The following is a 19687-nucleotide window of genomic DNA, read 5'->3' as shown; positions in this document are numbered from 1 at the left end:
AAAATAAAAAGACGAACAAGAGAAAAAAAAAACCTGAGAACAATTTGAGGATGGAATGAATCTACTGGGATCTTTGACCTTTGACCTCTAGATAAGAGATGATGGTTGGATGAGTCTGCTAGCTGTTCTGTTAACGGGATGAAGCTACGCTCTGCTAGCCGCTGAGGCTCTTTGCTTTCGAAGATAGCATGGAGGCAACATGTTGCCATCATGTTGGCTCTGTGTTGCCTCCAAGTTGCCATCATGTTGGCTCTGTGTTGCCTCCAAGTTGCCATCATGTTCCCTCCGTGTTGCCATCATGTTGCCTCCAAGTTGCCATCATGTTTTCTCCAAGTTGCTATCATGTTGCCTCCGTGTTGCCATCATGTTGCCTCCAAGTTGCCTCCAAGTTGCCATCATGTTTTCTCCAAGTTGCCTCCGTGTTCCCTCCGTGTTGCCATCATGTTTTCTCCAAGTTGCCAACATGTTGCCTCCGTGTTGCCAGCATGATGCCTCCGTGTTGCCATCATGATGCCTCCGTGTTGCCATCATGTTGCCTCCATTTGCCATCATGTTGCCTCCAAGTTGCCTCCATGTTTTCTCCAAGTTGCCTCCATGTTTTCTCCAAGTTGCCTCCATGTTTTCTCCAAGTTGCCTCCATGTTCCCTCCGTGTTGCCATCATGTTTTCTCCAAGTTGCCATCATGTTGCCTCCGTGTTGCCAGCATGATGCCTCCGTGTTGCCATCATGTTGCCTCCATGTTGCCATCATGTTGCCTCCAAGTTGCCTCCATGTTTTCTCCAAGTTGCCTCCATGTTTTCTCCAAGTTGCCTCCATGTTCCCTCCGTGTTGCCATCATGTTTTCTCCATGTTTTCTCCAAGTTGCCTCCATGTTCCCTCCGTGTTGCCATCATGTTTTCTCCAAGTTGCCTCCATGTTTTCTCCAAGTTGCCTCCATGTTCCCTCCGTGTTGCCATCATGTTTTCTCCAAGTTGCCTCCATGTTTTCTCCAAGTTGCCTCCATGTTCCCTCCGTGTTGCCATCATGTTTTCTCCAAGTTGCCTCCATGTTCCCTCCATGTTGCGATCATGTTTTCTCCAAGTTGCCTCCATGTTCCCTCCGTGTTGCCATCATGATGCCTCCGCGTTGCCATCATGTTGCCTCCAAGTTGCCTCCATGTTTTCTAAAAGTTGCCTCCATGTTCCCTCCATGTTGCCATCATGTTTTCTCCTTGTTTTCTCCAAGTTGCCATCATGATTCCTCCAAGTTGCCATCATGTTGCCTCCATGTTTTCTCCAAGTTGCCTCCGTGTTGCCATCATGTTGCCTCCGTGTTGCCATCATGTTGCCTCCAAGTTGCCTCCATGTTTTCTCCTAGTTGCCTCCATGTTTTCTCCATGTTGCCATCATGTTCCCTCCGTGTTGCCTCCATGTTCTCTCCATGTTGCCATCATGTTTTCTCCTTGTTTTCTCCAAGTTGCCTCCATGTTCCCTCCGTGTTGCCATCATGTTTTCTCCTTGTTTTCTCCAAGTTGCCTCCATGTTCCCTCCATGTTGCCATCATGTTTTCTCCTTGTTTTCTCCAAGTTGCCATCATGATTCCTCTAAGTTGCAAGTTGCCTCCATGTTCCCTCCGTGTTGCCATCATGATGCCTCCGCGTTGCCATCATGTTGCCTCCATGTTCCCTCCATGTTGCCATCATGTTTTCTCCAAGTTGCCAACATGTTGCCTCCGTGTTGCCAGCATGATGCCTCCGTGTTGCCATCATGATGCCTCCGTGTTGCCATCATGTTGCCTCCATTTGCCATCATGTTGCCTCCAAGTTGCCTCCATGTTTTCTCCAAGTTGCCTCCATGTTTTCTCCAAGTTGCCTCCATGTTTTCTCCAAGTTGCCTCCATGTTCCCTCCGTGTTGCCATCATGTTTTCTCCATGTTTTCTCCAAGTTGCCATCATGTTGCCTCCGTGTTGCCAGCATGATGCCTCCGTGTTGCCATCATGATGCCTCCGTGTTGCCATCATGTTGCCTCCATGTTGCCATCATGTTGCCTCCAAGTTGCCTCCATGTTTTCTCCAAGTTGCCTCCATGTTCCCTCCGTGTTGCCATCATGTTTTCTCCATGTTTTCTCCAAGTTGCCTCCATGTTCCCTCCGTGTTGCCATCATGTTTTCTCCAAGTTGCCTCCATGTTTTCTCCAAGTTGCCTCCATGTTCCCTCCGTGTTGCCATCATGTTTTCTCCATGTTTTCTCCAAGTTGCCTCCATGTTCCCTCCATGTTGCGATCATGTTTTCTCCAAGTTGCCTCCATGTTCCCTCCGTGTTGCCATCATGATGCCTCCGCGTTGCCATCATGTTGCCTCCAAGTTGCCTCCATGTTTTCTAAAAGTTGCCTCCATGTTCCCTCCATGTTGCCATCATGTTTTCTCCTTGTTTTCTCCAAGTTGCCATCATGATTCCTCCAAGTTGCCATCATGTTGCCTCCATGTTTTCTCCAAGTTGCCTCCGTGTTGCCATCATGTTGCCTCCGTGTTGCCATCATGTTGCCTCCAAGTTGCCTCCATGTTTTCTCCAAGTTGCCTCCATGTTTTCTCCATGTTGCCATCATGTTCCCTCCGTGTTGCCTCCATGTTCTCTCCATGTTGCCATCATGTTTTCTCCTTGTTTTCTCCAAGTTGCCTCCATGTTCCCTCCGTGTTGCCATCATGTTTTCTCCTTGTTTTCTCCAAGTTGCCTCCATGTTCCCTCCGTGTTGCCATCATGTTTTCTCCTTGTTTTCTCCAAGTTGCCTCCATGTTCCCTCTGTGTTGCCATCATGTTTTCTCCAAGTTGCCCTCATGTTCCCTCCGTGTTGCCATCATGTTTTCTCCTTGTTTTCTCCAAGTTGCCTCCATGTTCTCTCCATGTTGCCATCATGTTTTCTCCAAGTTGCCATCATGATTCCTCTAAGTTGCAAGTTGCCATCATGATGCCGGCTGCAGCTGAAATACTTTCAGTCTCTTGAAAGACTGGAGATCAAGATCCAAAGGTAAATACGACGGAGTTTAATAAGCTGTGAACCTGGACGGATGAAAGCCCTTCGGCTGGCCCAGAAAGGCGGTGGAAGGAAAAACTGCCTGGTTGTGGTTCAACTGGACGACGGTTTGTTTCCTGCTGTGAGGAACGTTTGGCTCATCATGACCAACACAAAGCGGCTGGTAAATCTGAAACATCTGCAGCTTCAGTATTTATTTATCACGCTGGGATTTTCCTGTTCTCTTCATTCTGTCTTTAATCTCAAAACAGCTTTTCATTCTCAAGCTAAAAAGTCATGAGAATAAAATCATGTTACCACAAAAAGTCAGCATAAGATTTTATTCCCTCATTCTACTGTTTTATTCTCATATCCTGGTTTTATTCTGCAGTAGAAAAATCCTGAAAATAAAGTTGATGTGTTTAGCAGAGTAAACATAACCTGAAGAATCTAGAGTTCATCTCTGATGCTAATGCTAGCTTAGCTTAGCCAGCATTTTTGAGGGAAACCGCTGTTAGCTTGTAGCATGTGGATTCGTCATGGTTTTAAATGTTGAGCTAATTTAAATCTTTTATCTGAGCTGCTGAGTTAAAGTAAAACAAAGTGAATTTTAAGAAGAGGGACAGTAAACCTCAGCTAATGCTAATGCTAACCTAACGTCCTGTAACTCTTGGTCCTTATAGCGTTAGCCATTTTGAGAATCTGATTTTATAAAGTTAAAATTTTATCCACAAATAACTGTAGAACAAATGAACTCATCTTACAGATCCAGATTTTGTTTCCTCATGATGATTAATTTGAATAATTTGAAGTTATTTTTAGGTAAAAGCTGCCGGTGGCTGAATTGTTTCCCATTTAAATGAATAAACATGCAGACTGAAGGTTTGCCGTCTCCATGACGACCAGATCTCACACAGAGACAAATAACTTCATGTTCAGTTTCACCACCAACTACTTTCAGTTTTAATATTCAGCACAATTACAGAATTAGCCGCTTTAGATGTGGGAGGCTCTGAATTTGGTCTGTGTGACTTTAACTAGGCCGTGGCAGCGAAGCCAAACCAAAAGGCAGAAAATCAGAGAAGAAATTCTCTAATTATGCTGGAAACTGAAAACTTTCCCCTCATGTTGGATTGAGGTCGGGTTGTTTCACTCGTCTCCCTCGCTGCGTCACAGCAGCGTTTGTTCGGCCCGAAGTTCAGCTGCTCGCCGTCCAGAACATCAGACCCGCAGGTCGCGACCTCAGATTCCTCCAGACCGCTGCGGAAAACGGCTCCGCTCTGGATCCGGACCTCATGAGACCCACTTTAATTCAGAAGTAATAATTCAGTAATAATCACAGCTTCTTCCAAACGTTTTCAGGAAGATTTAAAGGTTTTCCTTTGACTTCTGAATGTTGGACAGTAAACAGTTGAACAGAAAAGTCAGACGCTCGTGTTTATTACAAACTCTACTTCATTTTATTTCCCCCAGACAGACTGACGGACAAACCTCATGAAAACCAAAACAAAACCAAAAACCAGAGTGACGTTACATTCTGTTTAAGTAGCAGGAAACGGAAATGGAAGTGACTTGAACTGGACATCAGAGCGGCGGGTTTCTGGGTGACGAGCATGTAAAGAGCTGCGCGGCGCTGCAGTGGAGAAAGTCACCGAGGTTCAAGTCCTGCTGTTGGATTCATTACAGATCCATCATAGAAACATTAAAAGCTGTTTTACTTCATGGTTCGAGACAAACTGCTGCATTTATTCAACTCGTTTAGCACCAATAGATTAAAGTTTTCACGCAGCGAACTGTCTTCCTTACATCTCGTCGTCAAACAGACTACTTCAGGAAGTCGGGGGTCAAAGTTCATGTGTGTCGAGTCCAGTGCTGCCACCATTGCTTCAGCAAGGCGTCCTTACAGTGCGGCCCTTCGCTTCTGCAGACGAGGTTGAGGCGCCACTCCTATGTTCTCACTGCGGCCAGGAGCCCCGGGTTCCCTGCTGGGAGGAAACCAGTCAGGTTAACTGGAAACGCAGCGAGCTGCAGCAACCTGCTGCAGCAGCTTCCTATTTATGTTTAACATTTTGCTAAACAGATTCTTCTGTTGAAGTTGCATCTCCTGACGTTTTAGTTGAAAACAGCTTTTTAAAAACTAATTTATGTAAAACTTTGTCAACATGCAGCAGAAACGACGGCAGGTGTGTAAATGTTTCTTCATGTGTTTCTGTGTTTTGTTCGACTTTACTAACCTTTAAACGTGTGGATTTGTCAGACATCGTCTAAATAAACATGGTACACATTTCAGAAATCCGTGTGTTTTAAACATGAGAACCAACAGGGGGCAGTGTAGCGCAGAGCTAAAACCTGTCAGCCAATCAAAGGCAACAGAATATAAAGTTATTAGAACTAATGATGCTGATCGGGAATCGTCTCATCGCCACGATGTGGAAATATCGGCTTATTGTTTGTCGCAGACACGAACTCATAAACACGGAGTTTACTCACATCTCCAGTTTGGTTGCAGTTTTCATAAATATTTTTTTGTGATATTAAACAGTTTCATGTGGATGAACGGTCGAAATAAATAAAAATATGTTTGTTTTCCCAGATATCCGGCTACAGCTTGGCTAGGCCTCCATTAATGGCTAATTGTTAGTTTGAGCAATATTAATAGAAGCTAATGTTTTATTTGCAACACAGATCTTTTTAAAGGGCCATTAACTAAATTCAGGTTTCTATGCATTAATGACGGAGAGTGAATGAGGCTTCATTCAGAGGATTTGACTACACCGAGCGACACGTACCTGCGGCTCCACACGCCTTCATGCACTGCTCATACGTGTCAAAGCGGTTCTGGTTCCCGTCGCAGCCGCCGTACCAGAAGCGGCTGCAGCTGCTGCTGGCGGCATCAAAATGCCACTTCAGAACAAACTTTGCACATTTTCCTTCTTCTTTGGGAAGCTGGCAAATGTCCACAGACGTAATGGCAGCTGGAAGAGAAGAACAAATGAGTAAAAACGAAGCAGCTCCACAGCCAGCGCAACACGCTCAGCTGCTTTCATCTCCACCGATTGGAGATTGTTGAGGAAAAATGATTATTTTTAGTGCTTAATACAGTTAATCTTACAGCATGTGTAAAAGGTATTTTGAACAAATTTCTTAATTTTGAACAGGTTTGTGTTAAGGATTTAAAACTAAACTATTGATGGGTAAGTATTCAAAGTACAGGAACCAAATGCAGATCAAAGGGGATCTCTCAATGAGGCTCCTGCTGTGTTATCAGAGGACAGGAGGCCGTAAAATTAGCATCTCCTGCAGGGCAGAATCACTTGAGCCTGGAGGAGAGAAGTCTGTTTGGTTCACAGAAGATCAAAAGTCTTCCAGAACCAACATCTGGGATGGTGTAAAACTGAATACAACATAGAATGTTGAAACCACTAACATTTAATTTCTAAGACATTTTTCTAAGTACTAATAGCATGTTTTTAACGAAGATTGTATTATCTAATTTTAGAACTACTAATCTAGTAAATGATGAATGTATTTGAAAATTGTACTATCTGTGACAATATCAGAATCAAATGGAAATTGTTTGAATGAAAATGTTTTGTTTAGTATTAGAAAATTGCTCAGGATTTATGCTAAATGGGGTTTTGGAAAATGATTGTGTTAACCTGTATACTTAGGATTGAATATTATGTTTCATAGGTTAGAAAAGGAATTATACCTCATTTTGTTCTGTTGATTTTATGTGTTATTTTTGGCAAGACTCAATCTTTTGAGGTGCTGGGTGCAGAGGAGCAAAACTGGGTTTTGTGAAGATAACCTTTCCTTGAACCAAATTACTGGATTTAAGTTTGTCCTGAGAATTTATGTAAGGAGAGATAACGGGAGAGACTCCGGATTCCACAGGTATCTGTGAAATCTTATCTTATGTTTTTCTTTACCCAAATGACCGTAGAACCCAGGAGGCCAGGATGCAGCTGTTGGCTCTTTTGTCGAACCAGAGAGCAAATGGCCTTTGATCTTTGGCGTAAATTAGGGGGAGTTCTAAGTTTTTCTGAGGGTCCAAGGTAGCTTCCAGTTGGTCAACCAGAGGTACGCCTTAATTGAATATATTACAAAGGAAAGACACACCTTCAGTATAAGAGTTCGTGCACAGGAGTAATAATTCAGATAGCTGCCACTATTTTGCTTTTTTGCATCAGCTCTCTCCAAAGACGCGTCTTTGCCTTTTCTTTGTCTTTTCTTTCTCTATTTTTTTCCTGTCTCAGGTAATGAATGTATATCTCTGTTCCTCTGCAGTTTTGTTGTTAATTCATACGTTGCTTTGTATGGGATTAGACTCTGTAATTCTGTGACGTCAACACGCATTGTTGTTTTCCTTGTGGCCGCACATCGCCCGCTGAGAGGACCTGGGATCCAGAGGAAGAGAGAGCCAAACTGTTTTTCAAAAGTTAATTTATAAATTATTCTTCCCTAACAAGATGAATCGTTTTAACTTCTGATGTCTGATCATAAGAACAGAAACATTTTACAAACAATCTGGCTGATGAAGCTGTAATTCAGCGTCGCTCCTGAGAAGATCAGGTCTGAAACAAACCACGGTTTCATCTGGACTCTGGTTTTTTACTCTTTTTGGATGAATTACTTTAACAATAAACCCGATAATGAAAGTTCTCACCAGGAGCCGGGAGAATCTCCAGCTGTTCGCCTCGCTGCTCCTCTGGCTCAGGCTGCGGCGCTGCAGAGGCAGAAACAGAGGAAAACATTAGCAGGGCAGGAATTTTGGCTCCCAGGTTACTTAAAAATATACCACAAAAAATTGTGTTTCTGAACACTGCATCTATTGAAGGACTCTCTGACCCTCCAAGAAAATATGTTTCCCCACCTTATGCATGAAATCCAAACATTAATACTAATTTCTTTGTTTTTTTTGGATGCTTTAAGTTCAACCCCGTTATGGGGAAATTTGATTCCTCTATGACTGAAACTCTATAATATAATTAAACTAATTCTTCCAGTTCCTTTGATTTGACCTGTTTAAATAACTCATTGTAAATCTATTTTATTTTATTGTGAATCATAATAATTAGACCGATAAGTAGAATATGGCAACTTGATGTAAAAGTGCTTTTTATAAATCATAAAAATACACTTTAAAATAAATATTAAATCAGGCTTTTTTATATTTTTGACTCATTCTTTAAACTTTGCAAACAGTCCAACAAATATTAGTCTAATATTTGGGGGGGTTGGTATGTTGTTACAGGGTTGAACAAAACTGGAGAGACATGATTAAAAAGTGCTGTTCTATAAATAATTCATGTATATTTCTTACATTTATTTAGCCTAAAGTATACCTAAAAAAGTTTATATTAGTAGAAATAACTTGCAGTTACTGGCTATTTTTATTTGTTTTCTATTCAGTGAAAACTTAACGTTGGTCAGTTGGGTCATGATCATTTGGCTTCAACAACCCATAACATTTTTCAAAACATAATTTTTAAGATATACTTGCATATGTATATATATATATAAATGGATATTTCCATTTATTGATTTTCTCATAAAATGGTTTGCATTGTATGAAAATCTTTGAGATAAACCCGAGACACAAAATGCACCGAATTCAGAGAAGGACCCAGAAACGGGAGAACTTCCTCCTTGGGTTCGTTCCTCGTTAAAATCAGGACCAGCTGCAGTTTCTTCCTGCAGCTTTTCATGAAACAAATTCACAGCAGAACTTTTCCTTTTGTCAGTGTGAAAACCTTTGAACCGATCTGAGCCGATGGACGCTGCAGTGGGCGGAGCTATGAGGAGCCAGAAAAACTTTGTTGTTGTTCCTGATATTTTGCATAAAAACTTTTTTTTTGTTGTTTTTCTGCAGAGTATATTCAGCCTTTAGCCTTTTCTGGTTAATTTTCATTAGCGTATGGTTAGCTTGCTCAGGCTACTCCTAGTTTCAAATTGTTTTACTTCTTATGATTTATAGATTTTTTTTCTCATTTGCATTTTAAAATAAGTTCAGATATTCTGAAAACACGCTAAAATCAATAACGCTATGCAAATGTGTTCATATTAATAACCTCTAGCTAACTAAAGCTAATTTTAATGTCAGCATTTTGACTCACAGCAACCGACAGATAAACATATTGAGTGACTGATGTTATTCATCGAGTTTTATAAACACTGTACAGGTAAATTGTTACAGTACATAAAAAATAATGTCTAACTATGAAGTTTGTTCAGTTCCTCGAGGTTTGAACCAAAATAGCTGAGTTAGCATTTCTCTGACAGACTGCCTGAAAGATGGAAAATATATAGTTTGATTTCATGCAATTCATAGTTTTATTAACATTTTTGTTTTCAGATAACCTAAATAAAATTTTAAAAATCCATAGATCCATAATCCTGTGATGATATCTAATCAATAGTATCCTGTGCTATTAGCACTTTTAGCTTCCAAAGGCTACTTTAACAGTTCAAGATATTTTTTTTGATTTGCTGTCATTTCTAGGTTAAAAAAAGATTTTCAGTTATCTCCTTAAACTCCATTAAAATGTTAATATTAATAGAAAATGAGATCTGAAACGCTACAGTAGCTAAAGTGCTGTTAGCTGGTGATGTTGGCTATTATAGGAATATTTTATTCATTTATTTAATATTACATATTTAATTTCAGACAATCTCTTAATAAAAAAAGATTTATAACTAAATGTTAGCTAGCTGCAAACTCAAATTTAAAGGTCAGAAAGTTACTTTTTAATTGATTTAAAACTTTTAGTCTTAAATTAGCTTACAAACAACACAAAATATTTTCTTTAATTTTCTTATAAATTTCTGTTTGCACATTTAAAAATCTGAAATCCATGCGTTCATCTTCAGTCGTATTGATTATTGCAACAGCGTCTTCACAGGTCTGTCCAACAAATCAATCAAACAGCTGCAGCTGATCCAGAATGCTGCTGCTGGCGTTCTGACTAAAACCAGGAAGATAGAGCACATAACACCAGTTTTAAAGTCCCTCCACTGGCTCCCTGTAGCTCAAAGAATAGACTTTAAAATACTGTTGTTAGTTTATAAATCACTGAACGGCTTAGCACCACAATACATTAAAGATCTGCTGTTGTTGTATCAACCTTCCAGACCTCTCAGGTTCTGGTTCTGGTTCTGCTCTGCATCCCCAGAACCAGAACCAAACGAGGAGAAGCAGCTTTCAGCATCTATGCACCACAAATTTGGAACAAACTTCCAGAAAACTGTAAAACAGCTGAAACACTGACTTCCTTTAAATCTAGACTGAAAACCCACCTGTTTAGGATTGTATTTGAAATGTAATCAATTACAAATTTATTGATGGAACTTGACTTAATGATTGATTCTATGTTGCTTTGTGTTTCTGTTTGTAATGATGTAAAGCACTTTGAAATGTCTTGCTGCTGAAATGTGCTATACAAATAAAATTTGATTGATTGATTGATTGATTGAAAAAGACAACATGCTGATTTTATCCCTATGCTAGCTATGCTAATGTTTCTTAGTGCTAACATTAGCTTGCGAGGCTAATTTTTAGATTAGCATTACATTATTTGATTTTGTTCAGCATCCACACCATTAAAAACATGAGTAATAACTTCTGGAAAAACTTACAGAAGTTTGGACAAGAATTAATATTTAGTTTTCAAAAATTGGGCAAATTATTTAAGTTAAACCTAAATCGTCATATTTTTCCCTGAGTGTTAACAGATAATCCCAGTTTGTTTTAAACGCATTCCTCCGGCCGTAACTCACCTGACCTCATGCAGTTTTTCAAGCAAAGTTCTTCTGAGTCGAACCTATTCTCATTTCCTCCACAACCTCCAAACCAGAACTCTGCACAGAACCCATTCTGTCTGTCAAAGAACCACTTAGCCTCAAAGTCTTTGCACGGCATTCCCGGGTCAAAGTCAAGTGAGCAGGTGTCTGCCAGGCCACTAGCTACAACATGCAACAGAAAAATAACGGGAAACAGAAACACACACATGTGCAGAAGGACAGACAGGGAGAGAAGGCGTTTGTGTTACGATTAAATTTAAAACATGAAAGATCGTGTGTGTTAAAATCAACAGGTCACTTTACTATGCAAGCAGGTTTATAAACATTCAGAGGTTTTTCCTACAAAAACAAGAACCTATGACCTCCAGAGCAGCTATGTTATCCAAAATGAAGTCAGGAGAATGAAAGTGGATTAATTTGGAGTTTTTACAAGTGAACTGAAAAGTTAGTTATGACTACATCTGCTAAAATGTTAGTTTATTTAGTAATTTAGAGGCTTTTTGTGGACCAGGTCATGAACCTCAGCAGCTGCTGACTAAATCCACACTGGTTCTTACTGGATGGTTTTCAGACCAGCTTACCAGGCTCCGGTTTGTCCAACCTCGGTCTGTCCAACGGCGTAGTTTTTACAGTGCTGCTGCCGAGGCTGGCTGCTTCTGTGAGGGGAAAGAGGCAACGATGAAGCTACAATAACGGAACAAACTTTATGAAACTACGGGTAATTAATATGAAACTTCAGGAAAGGCTCTTTTACAAACAGTTCTTTAGGTATGAAGCAGCATTTGAAGATGATAAAAGTTTTAGTTTGATGATTCAACAAGTTTAGACAAGAGAAATCTCACTAAACTGAGCAGAAATCATAAGTATAAACAGGGTTCAGTACGTTTAATCCGACTCCAGTCTGCCTAGTCAAAGTCCGGTCTGGTTGGTGAGGTGTGGATGCTAGCTGACCTCTGACCTCTGGTCCTCCAAACCTCGGTCTGGGTTTGGTTTGAATGTGAACGCCAAACAGACCGGAGACCGCTCCAAAAGCAGGAAGTGGACTACAGCGCTGCATTCTGGGTAAATACAACCCAAGCTAACGTGCTAGCCTAGCGCTAGCAGCAGAAATGGCTCCTGGTCTTCAGCCAAAGACTAAAGAGAAATCCTCCAACACTAAAATCTGACGCCTCCATCTTGTTTCCGTCTGGTGAAGAAGGAAGTTGCTCTCAGTGTCTTCAGTGGTTCTTGGTGCAGCGCCCCCACAGACCAGGAGGGGAACAGGTTGGTTTGACTCAGAACCACAGCAGCTGGAGGTGGAGCAGATGTTCTGGTTCCAGTAGAACCGGGTCGACCGGACCATCATCTCATAATCTCTTTTTGCAGCTGAGTTATAGAATAAATGTTTTTAATCTGTTATTTAGGTTTTTCAAATGTTAGATTGTTTCTTTGAAACAAAATGATGCCCCAGTGGAACAAGAGAAGCAGCTTCTTCCACACCGTTTGTTTGCGAATGTCGCTAATGCGTCAGATTTATAAACGTACCAGAAAGTTGCAAATACAAAAGTTATACAAAATGCAAAGGGAAAATTTTAATGCATTAAATCTCTGTAGCTAACTAAATAAAATTAGTCCCAGCCCTAATTATAAAGAAATGTGTGTGACGCAGTCTGTAGTTGTGTTTGTTGAACTTACTGGTTGTGACGATGCCCTTGCGGGCCGAGACGACCCGGCCCTCTGCTGTGTACGCCGTGACCACAGCGTGATACGTCTGAGAGCTCTCCACGTTGAACACCGCGATCTCTGAGCCTGAAACGTTGGTCTTCACCACCAGGGTGTGGTCCTGCAGTCGGGTCACCACCACCTCAAAGTAGACCAGCAGTTTGGGTTCGGGGTTGCTCCACCGCAACGTGAAGCTGCTGGCGGTGACGTTGGAGACGCGCAGCTCGTCGGCGTCTGGAGGGTGGAAACAGAAACAGAGGACTTTGCTGTTAGCGAGTCTCAGACCTGGAAGGACATGAGAAACTGACGTCTTAATGTTAGCATTAGCTTTGACTAATGTTTCATGTGTTACTAAATCTTTTGTATTTCGTGGTTTAGCATTTGCTTCTGATAATTTCTTGTGTTAGCATTAGCTTCTGCTCATGTTTTTATATGTTTAGCGGCTTAGCATTAGCAGAGCTAATATTAAGTAAATTAATGCTAAGTGAAGTTAGCTTTTTGGTTAGCTTCACTAACTGGCAGTACCTACTGCCAATTTTAGTGCAAACATAAATCCTCCATTACAACCATGTCAGCCATTTTGAAAAATGTCCTCCAGAAAAAGGAAACACAAAGTAAAGAAAATATATGATATCTATGGTTCAAAATGTTTAATTTGACATAAAATTCATCTAATTGGCGATTTTAGGGTAAAAACTCATTTTCCATGACAATCATGGTGGCCATCTTGAATAATTAAAAGAAATATCAGTAAATATGAAGTTTGTGCATCTTACTATTGAGTTTTCTCTCATGAACTGCTTGGTGGCCGTCATGATGCTTCTGGTGTTTCCTAGGGAATGAACATTGGTGAAAACAGCGATTAAAGACAGGCTAACGGTGGGAACTAATCCAGAGGTTTTCTGGCTCACTCCTGGTGCTGTGAAGGTGGCAGGGGGCTCTTCAGCGGCTGGTCGCTCTGCGTCCACTGACAGGTCTTAGATTGTTCAGGTCGGTTTTCAACTATGAAGCAGAGAAGATGGCATGAATTTCAGGCTGGAGAAGGATTGTGCAACAGGCTGCAGAGGAAAATCGGTTGGACTCACAGCTGATATACTTAGCAAACAGCTGGCCAAACGTCTGGATGTGTTTGTCATAAAAGTGGGAAATGAGGTCGAGGCGCTTGAAGAAGACATCAGAGGGTTCGCTCGCCATGCGCGACAGGACGTGAGCGTCCCTGGGCCCCACCGACTCGCCCACGCCGAAGATCACCAGGAAGTAGCCTCTGCATTTGACCTCGTTGGCGATGCGGACCAGCTGATCCTCGTCCTCCTCCACGCTGCCGGTCACAAACAGCACCATCACCTTCCTGTCGCGCTGCAGCGGCGCCTTCTCGAACACCTGATCCACGGTGGCCTCGATGGCCGCCGGCAGGGCGCGGCCGCCCTCCAGCTGCTCTGTCTTGTCCAGCAGGAACCGGACGACGGCCTGAGCCGAGGCGTGGTCGGTCAGGCCCAGGTCCACGCGGATGGGTTGGCCGGTCCGGTTGTGCATGAACTCGTAGGGAGCCTGCTGGACGACAGACACTCTGGCGTGATGGACGGAGGCGGTGGGATCCGAAGACACGTGAAGAGCCTCTACGATGTGAGCGATGTATCGTTTAATCTCGATGAAGGTGGACGGGAAGGTCGACTCGGAGCTGTCTATGACGAACGCCATGTCGATGTCCACATCAGACGTCAGAGATCGCCGATCGCGGCTGGCCGACGGAGGCAGATAGTCACAAAGCTGGTCTGGAGAGCAGGAATCTAGAAAAGACAAAGTATTATTACTATTACTAATGATCTAGTTATACCAAACTAAACACAGTCTGAATGTCTCAGTGGTTCAACTGGCTGGAGGAAATGTCTGAATGAATCTGATCGACATGGAGACTGATCAGGGATCTGCTCTGATGAGACCAGAGGGAATCAGACCAGATGAGTCCAGAGGTATTGAGTGTGAAACAATAATTAGAAACTCTGGCTCACATGGCACCATTCAAACTTTTGTTTTCAAAGCCTGAGAGAGCGCTCACACCATAAAACATCGCAGGTGTAACAGGTTTGGTTTTACAGTGTGATTGGAGCAACACAAACGATTTCACTCAAGATGGTTCAGAGTAAACAAACATGGCCGACAGCTAACGGAGTATATTTAACAGAGAAAACATCCGTTGATTTGGATTCCCCTCCATGTTTGCTTTCTGACTGGATCACTGCCTTGTCTGTCGGTGTGAACTCGGCGCTAGCGAACATTACGGTGAAAGGATTTGAACTGTGGTGAAAAGTTTTTATCAGAGGTTTGATCTCCAACTTTAGCACCACCTAACTGTTCTTTATTCCTACATTTAGCTTTTTCTTTTCACAAAATTTACTTAAAAATTAAGACGACATCTTTGAACAATTTTCTGCCACTTGGACATTTTTTTTCCAAAATGGTCACTCAGAAATTAATGGATGAAATAAAAAGCTAATCTCCTACATTTTCATGTCATTTTCTGTGACATGTATTATGTAAATAATCAAATGCTTTAATTTGTGTAGAAAGTTTATTTTTCCCAACTAAAATGCGGTGAACATGTACCGGTACTTTGCCTCCCAGTTTAACCCTTTATGAGCCGGAAGCGTCTCACCGTAGCAGACGTGGCAGCTCAAGATCTTTTGGAAGACCGACTTGTACTGGGAGCTTCCCGGGGAGGGAAGGACGATGACCTGGGCCAGCGCCGTGTTGTTGACCTGGTTTTAAGGAGAGTGAATGAGATGAGCTGCTTTTACAGGACCTGTCCGTCCTTTCGCTAGTTGGGTCGTACCTGAACTGCCCGGCTCAGCTCTCTGCTCTCGCTGTTCACCAGCAGCAGCGTGGCGATTCCGGCATCGTGAAGGCGAAGGGCGGCGTTGGTGATTCTCTGGGTCTGCCTGACACGATGACCAACAAAGAAGACGGCGACCTTCCTCATCAGGAAGCCGCTGCGTACTCTCTTGAAGGTGTTCTGGGCCACAAAGCTCATGGCCGTGTCCAGACTGGCCTCCTTACTGGACCGCGGTTTCTGCAGCCCCTCGATGTGATCCACCAGCGACCGCTTCTTCATGGAGTCGGCGAACCGGAACTCGGTGATCACCTCGTTGTTGTACAAGGTGAGAGCGACGCGAGCTCCTCTTGGACAGTTGCTCTCGGCGATGGTGATGTTCCTGACCAGGAGGGCGGCCGTGTCCCGCATGTTGTTGAAGACCTGGCGGTCTACGGCCTGGGAGACGTCCAGCGCGAAGGCTAGCTCAGTGGGGTACAGCGGACATTCCTGCTTACCTAAAACCAAAGACATCCGGATCTCTGGAGAAACACGGCCACCTGAAGCATTTCCTGCAAATCAACAATCCTCTATACTCACCATAACAGCAAGCTAGGAAAGAAAAGACAAGAAAAGAGTGTAAGAAACTGATTGTAAAGGAACAAAAACACATCCATAGGTTAAAAAAAACAACAATGAAAACTTACGACAGTTATCTCTGATCTTCTTGACCAGGTCACATTGCTGAAATGAACAATAAATTATTAGAAAGCTAAAAATGAACTAAATAGATGCAGAGGAAAGTTTGATTTATTAGCTCGGTACAATTTATTTGATAAAATGGAGACATACCACAACACCTGGTCCTCTTGGTCCTTTGGCCCCCTGTAGAGCAAAAACAAGTCCATCAAATCTCAACCTCACTTTACAACAGGATCATCTCCGTCTACATCAATGTTTTTGATCATGTTCCCTCATTAGCGCAGCAGCTCTGGGTCCTTTAACGAAGGCTTTGAACTTTAGCTAAAATTGCTAAAAAACCTCAATGTTTTAATTATAGACACAACAAATTTAGGCTTTAGCAGTTTTTAAGTTTTTTTCATAGAATAATCACATTGCATTTTCACAACACTGACACAAAATGTAGCAGTGTCATATATTTTAAGTCTATTTTTCTTGTTAGTTTGGAAAATGTCTTTTCCCACCATTCAACTAATGTCCATCCTCTTGCAAAAACCTAAAACTATAAATGTAGTAGTGGTTCTTAAAAATTATAAGAACTTTCCGATAGAAGATGTTTATAAAAAAATCAAAAGGTCATTTATTTAAGATGGAGTATTAGGCCAGATTAAAATAATTTTGTTTTTTGAAGTTACAAGAGTATGATTTTGTTTGATGCACTTAAGTGTTCCGTTTTAAATTTTGTTTGATACAAATAAAATGTCTTGTCAATATATTTATAATAGTACCATAATAAAGTCAACATAAAACCAGAATAAATGAATAATATCATGAATAAAGTAGTAATTTTATGAGAACTCGTATACCAAAAAGCCTCATGTATTAAAATGAAAAATGCTGAGCTGCTTTGATCCAACATGTCCGCTAGTCAGTTGGCCAAAAGCTTAAAGGCTTTAAGCTTTATTGGAATAAATCAGAATCTTATCTGCATATCACCATGTAAGCCATAGCTGTCAGGTTTTCCCGCCGTTCTCCCGTCTTATTATTGTCCCGTAAAACTCCCCCCCCCCGACTGGTGTGACGTAAGCAGAGTGACATGAGCCGACAGAGGACACTAAAGTTAGCATCCACAGGTATTCATTGTGAATTTTCTACCTGTTGAAATACCTGAGCTCCCTTTTCCCTGCTGTTGTGGGAGCCAGGCAGTCTGTGACCGCGCGCTGCGGAGCTCCTTGGTTAGAATAGAGCAGAATTTGCTGCAGCCTCAGACAACAGCGCATGCTAACAGATGCTAATGTTAGTATCCGCAGCTAATTATTATGATTTTTACGCTCTCTATAAAAACAACTAAATAGTGCTTTTACAAATTTATCATGTTGTACAATAGGAGTAAAAGAATATTGCAACGAAAGTAGTCAATAACGCACTGAGGCCTGAGATAACCGTGATGAGCTACATGGTTAGCATCATGGTTAGCATCATGGTTAGCCTGAGCCACTGGAGATGCTAATCATGTTACTGGCTGCTCCTTTGCTTTATGATTGAAGCTGCCTCTGATTTAAATATTTTTATTAATTCATGCCAACACATCCTGAAATGATGTTTGAAGTTAACAATAGTTCACTTTAAGATAAAGACTGGGCCACATTCAAATTCCAGGTCAAAGGTCAGTGTACTGTGCTGATGCTGCCCTGTTTGTGGCACCATATAAAATATCTATTTATGCTACTCTTGCTGAATATTGTGATGATATCGATTAGGATTGAGCCAGTTATTCCTGAACTTTTTCTAAATTTCCTCTTTGCTTTAGCATCCAAATCACTTGGAATATAAATCAACGATGGGCATCAAGCAGTGTGAAGGGGAAACGCCCTAAAGCATCCAACTGGTCCCATGTGATGGCAATACTGTAAAATTTCACATTTGGATGATGTGATTTGATTTTTGGGAAGTTTAGGGGTTTAAAATGCTCACATAAGGTCCAGAATATCCAACTTCTCCCTTCTGTCCAGGTGATCCAACATCCCCAGAGACACCCTGGAAAGAGTCGGCATGAAGTCAGGATGCATGCAAGGTGATTTCCTTCCACTGCTGCAAAGATTTATTAGTGCGAAACAGAGAACGAATGTGAACGTACTCTTTGTCCACGGTTCCCTCTGGGTCCGGGTCCTCCGCGGGGTCCAGGGTCTCCGGCTGCACCCTGAAACCATCAAACTCATCAAACATCCTGCAGACAATCCAGAGTGTGACCTGGAAACGTGACCTCGCCTGACCTTGAGTCCAGGGAATCCTGGGAAACCATCATCACCCTTTAAAGAAGAGCAGATGGTATGAAATAATTAAATTCACGTCTTCATGAAGCAGTGAGTAGCCAAACAGTAAACACATAAAATCAATTTATCAAAGCGTCGACCTGAACCAGAACCATCAGACATGTTGTGTCCTGAACAATCACTTGCCTTCCTTCCTTTTTCTCCCTTCGAACCGATTCCATCTCTGCCATCTTGACCCTGAATAGAAAATAGGAACAAAAAGCTGTGACCTTGAGATGCCGTGGCTTTCTGGTTTCCTCATGGACTCGTTTGCTCATTTTCAAGCATCTTCAGCTTTATGTAAATTAATATACGTTATATTTACTAGATATTTATAAAAAAGAAATTTCATAATTTAAAACGACAAAAGATGTAATTGAAAATATTTTTATCCTTAAAAATTGTTTGCCTGTCTGCTTGATCAAACTGTCTCTGTTGATATTTAATAACTGTGTTTTTTTAAACAGTTATGTAAACATACTGATCTTTAAAGAATTAAATTCCTTAAAATATGATCTCTTAGTCACAGTATTAACATTTATGTCAACATTTCAAGATGAAGATGTTTGAAAATATTAACTTGCACAGAGTGAGGAAAAAGATTTTTCCTATTTGTCACAGGAAACAAATATGCATCATAACCATAGTTACTGTGTATGTCTGTCACATGAGGGTCACAATAATATATGGCTAAGACTTTCACACATTAATTTTGATGAATTTCATGGCTTTTAATGCATTAAAAATTTTAACACAATTATTTGCATCTTTTACTCATTCGTGTGTTTCTGATGCAAACACTCTGATTGGACGCCGAAGCAGCGTCTCGACCCACCGGGGGTTAATTTCTGCTTCTGAACTGATCTAGCAGTTAGCCTCTCAGGAAAGCTGTGCTAGCCTAAAATAGCATCTCAAAGCTAAACATGTAGCAGCTAACGCTAACGCCACGTTTCTATAGAAGCTCCATGATCCGGAGCTGGAAACGTGAATGACTGCCAGATTCACGGCTGCGAGTTTTAAGAGGTGATGCAATAAAATATTCTGAACTACTGAAAACATGAAAAGAGAAAATAATGAAAATGTGCTCGTAATAAATATGTTTCAGTGAAAGAAGTGGGGACAGAGAGGTTAAGAAGATTTTATCCTCACAGGCTCTCCGTGGGGGCCAACCGGTCCAATCACACCCTTGGGTCCCGGTTCTCCCGGTTCTCCCTACAAAGAAAGCATGAGAACCAGATACAGGGAATGAGGACAGGAGTATTTTTTGAGAAAATGCCAAAGTAATGAATCAAGAGGGGAGTGTTTCTGTGGGCTGTAAGGTTCGGTTCCACAGATTTAATCAGTCTCTGTGTGTCCAGTCATGTGAAGCAGCTTGGTTGTCCAAACAGTCTCAAAAT

At 41.7% G+C, this 19687-nt stretch overlaps 1 protein-coding gene across 8 annotated transcripts in view; it reads right to left on the bottom strand.

The window, feature by feature from the left end:
- Positions 1-4424: 4424 nt before the first annotated feature.
- col6a3 (collagen, type VI, alpha 3) overlaps positions 4425-19687 on the bottom strand; it is a 58676-nt gene continuing 43413 nt past the window's right edge. For 6 of the 8 annotated variants that reach the window (XM_032567205.1, XM_032567212.1, XM_032567209.1 and 3 more), the window contains 19 exons: positions 19440-19502; positions 18438-18488; positions 18252-18287; positions 18116-18178; positions 17953-18015; positions 16150-16182; positions 16005-16041; positions 15898-15909; positions 15322-15815; positions 15145-15247; positions 13577-14278; positions 13403-13493; positions 13268-13323; positions 12465-12725; positions 11372-11446; positions 10767-10952; positions 7657-7716; positions 5777-5962; positions 4425-4972 (listed from right to left, as the gene is read on the bottom strand). In XM_032567205.1, the coding sequence (XP_032423096.1) occupies positions 4935-4972; positions 5777-5962; positions 7657-7716; positions 10767-10952; positions 11372-11446; positions 12465-12725; positions 13268-13323; positions 13403-13493; positions 13577-14278; positions 15145-15247; positions 15322-15815; positions 15898-15909; positions 16005-16041; positions 16150-16182; positions 17953-18015; positions 18116-18178; positions 18252-18287; positions 18438-18488; positions 19440-19502 (2610 nt within the window). In that variant the 3' untranslated portion in view covers positions 4425-4934. The remainder of the gene's footprint in view (positions 4973-5776; positions 5963-7656; positions 7717-10766; positions 10953-11371; positions 11447-12464; positions 12726-13267; positions 13324-13402; positions 13494-13576; positions 14279-15144; positions 15248-15321; positions 15816-15897; positions 15910-16004; positions 16042-16149; positions 16183-17952; positions 18016-18115; positions 18179-18251; positions 18288-18437; positions 18489-19439; positions 19503-19687) is intronic. The other 2 variants (XM_032567206.1, XM_032567208.1) reach the window with 2 other exon arrangements.

Source organism: Xiphophorus hellerii, chromosome 7, assembly GCF_003331165.1.
Source record: "Xiphophorus hellerii strain 12219 chromosome 7, Xiphophorus_hellerii-4.1, whole genome shotgun sequence".
Classification (NCBI taxonomy): Eukaryota; Metazoa; Chordata; class Actinopteri; order Cyprinodontiformes; family Poeciliidae; genus Xiphophorus; species Xiphophorus hellerii.
Note: the sequence above shows the minus strand (reverse complement) of the source record. Positions and strands in the feature narration are given on the sequence as shown.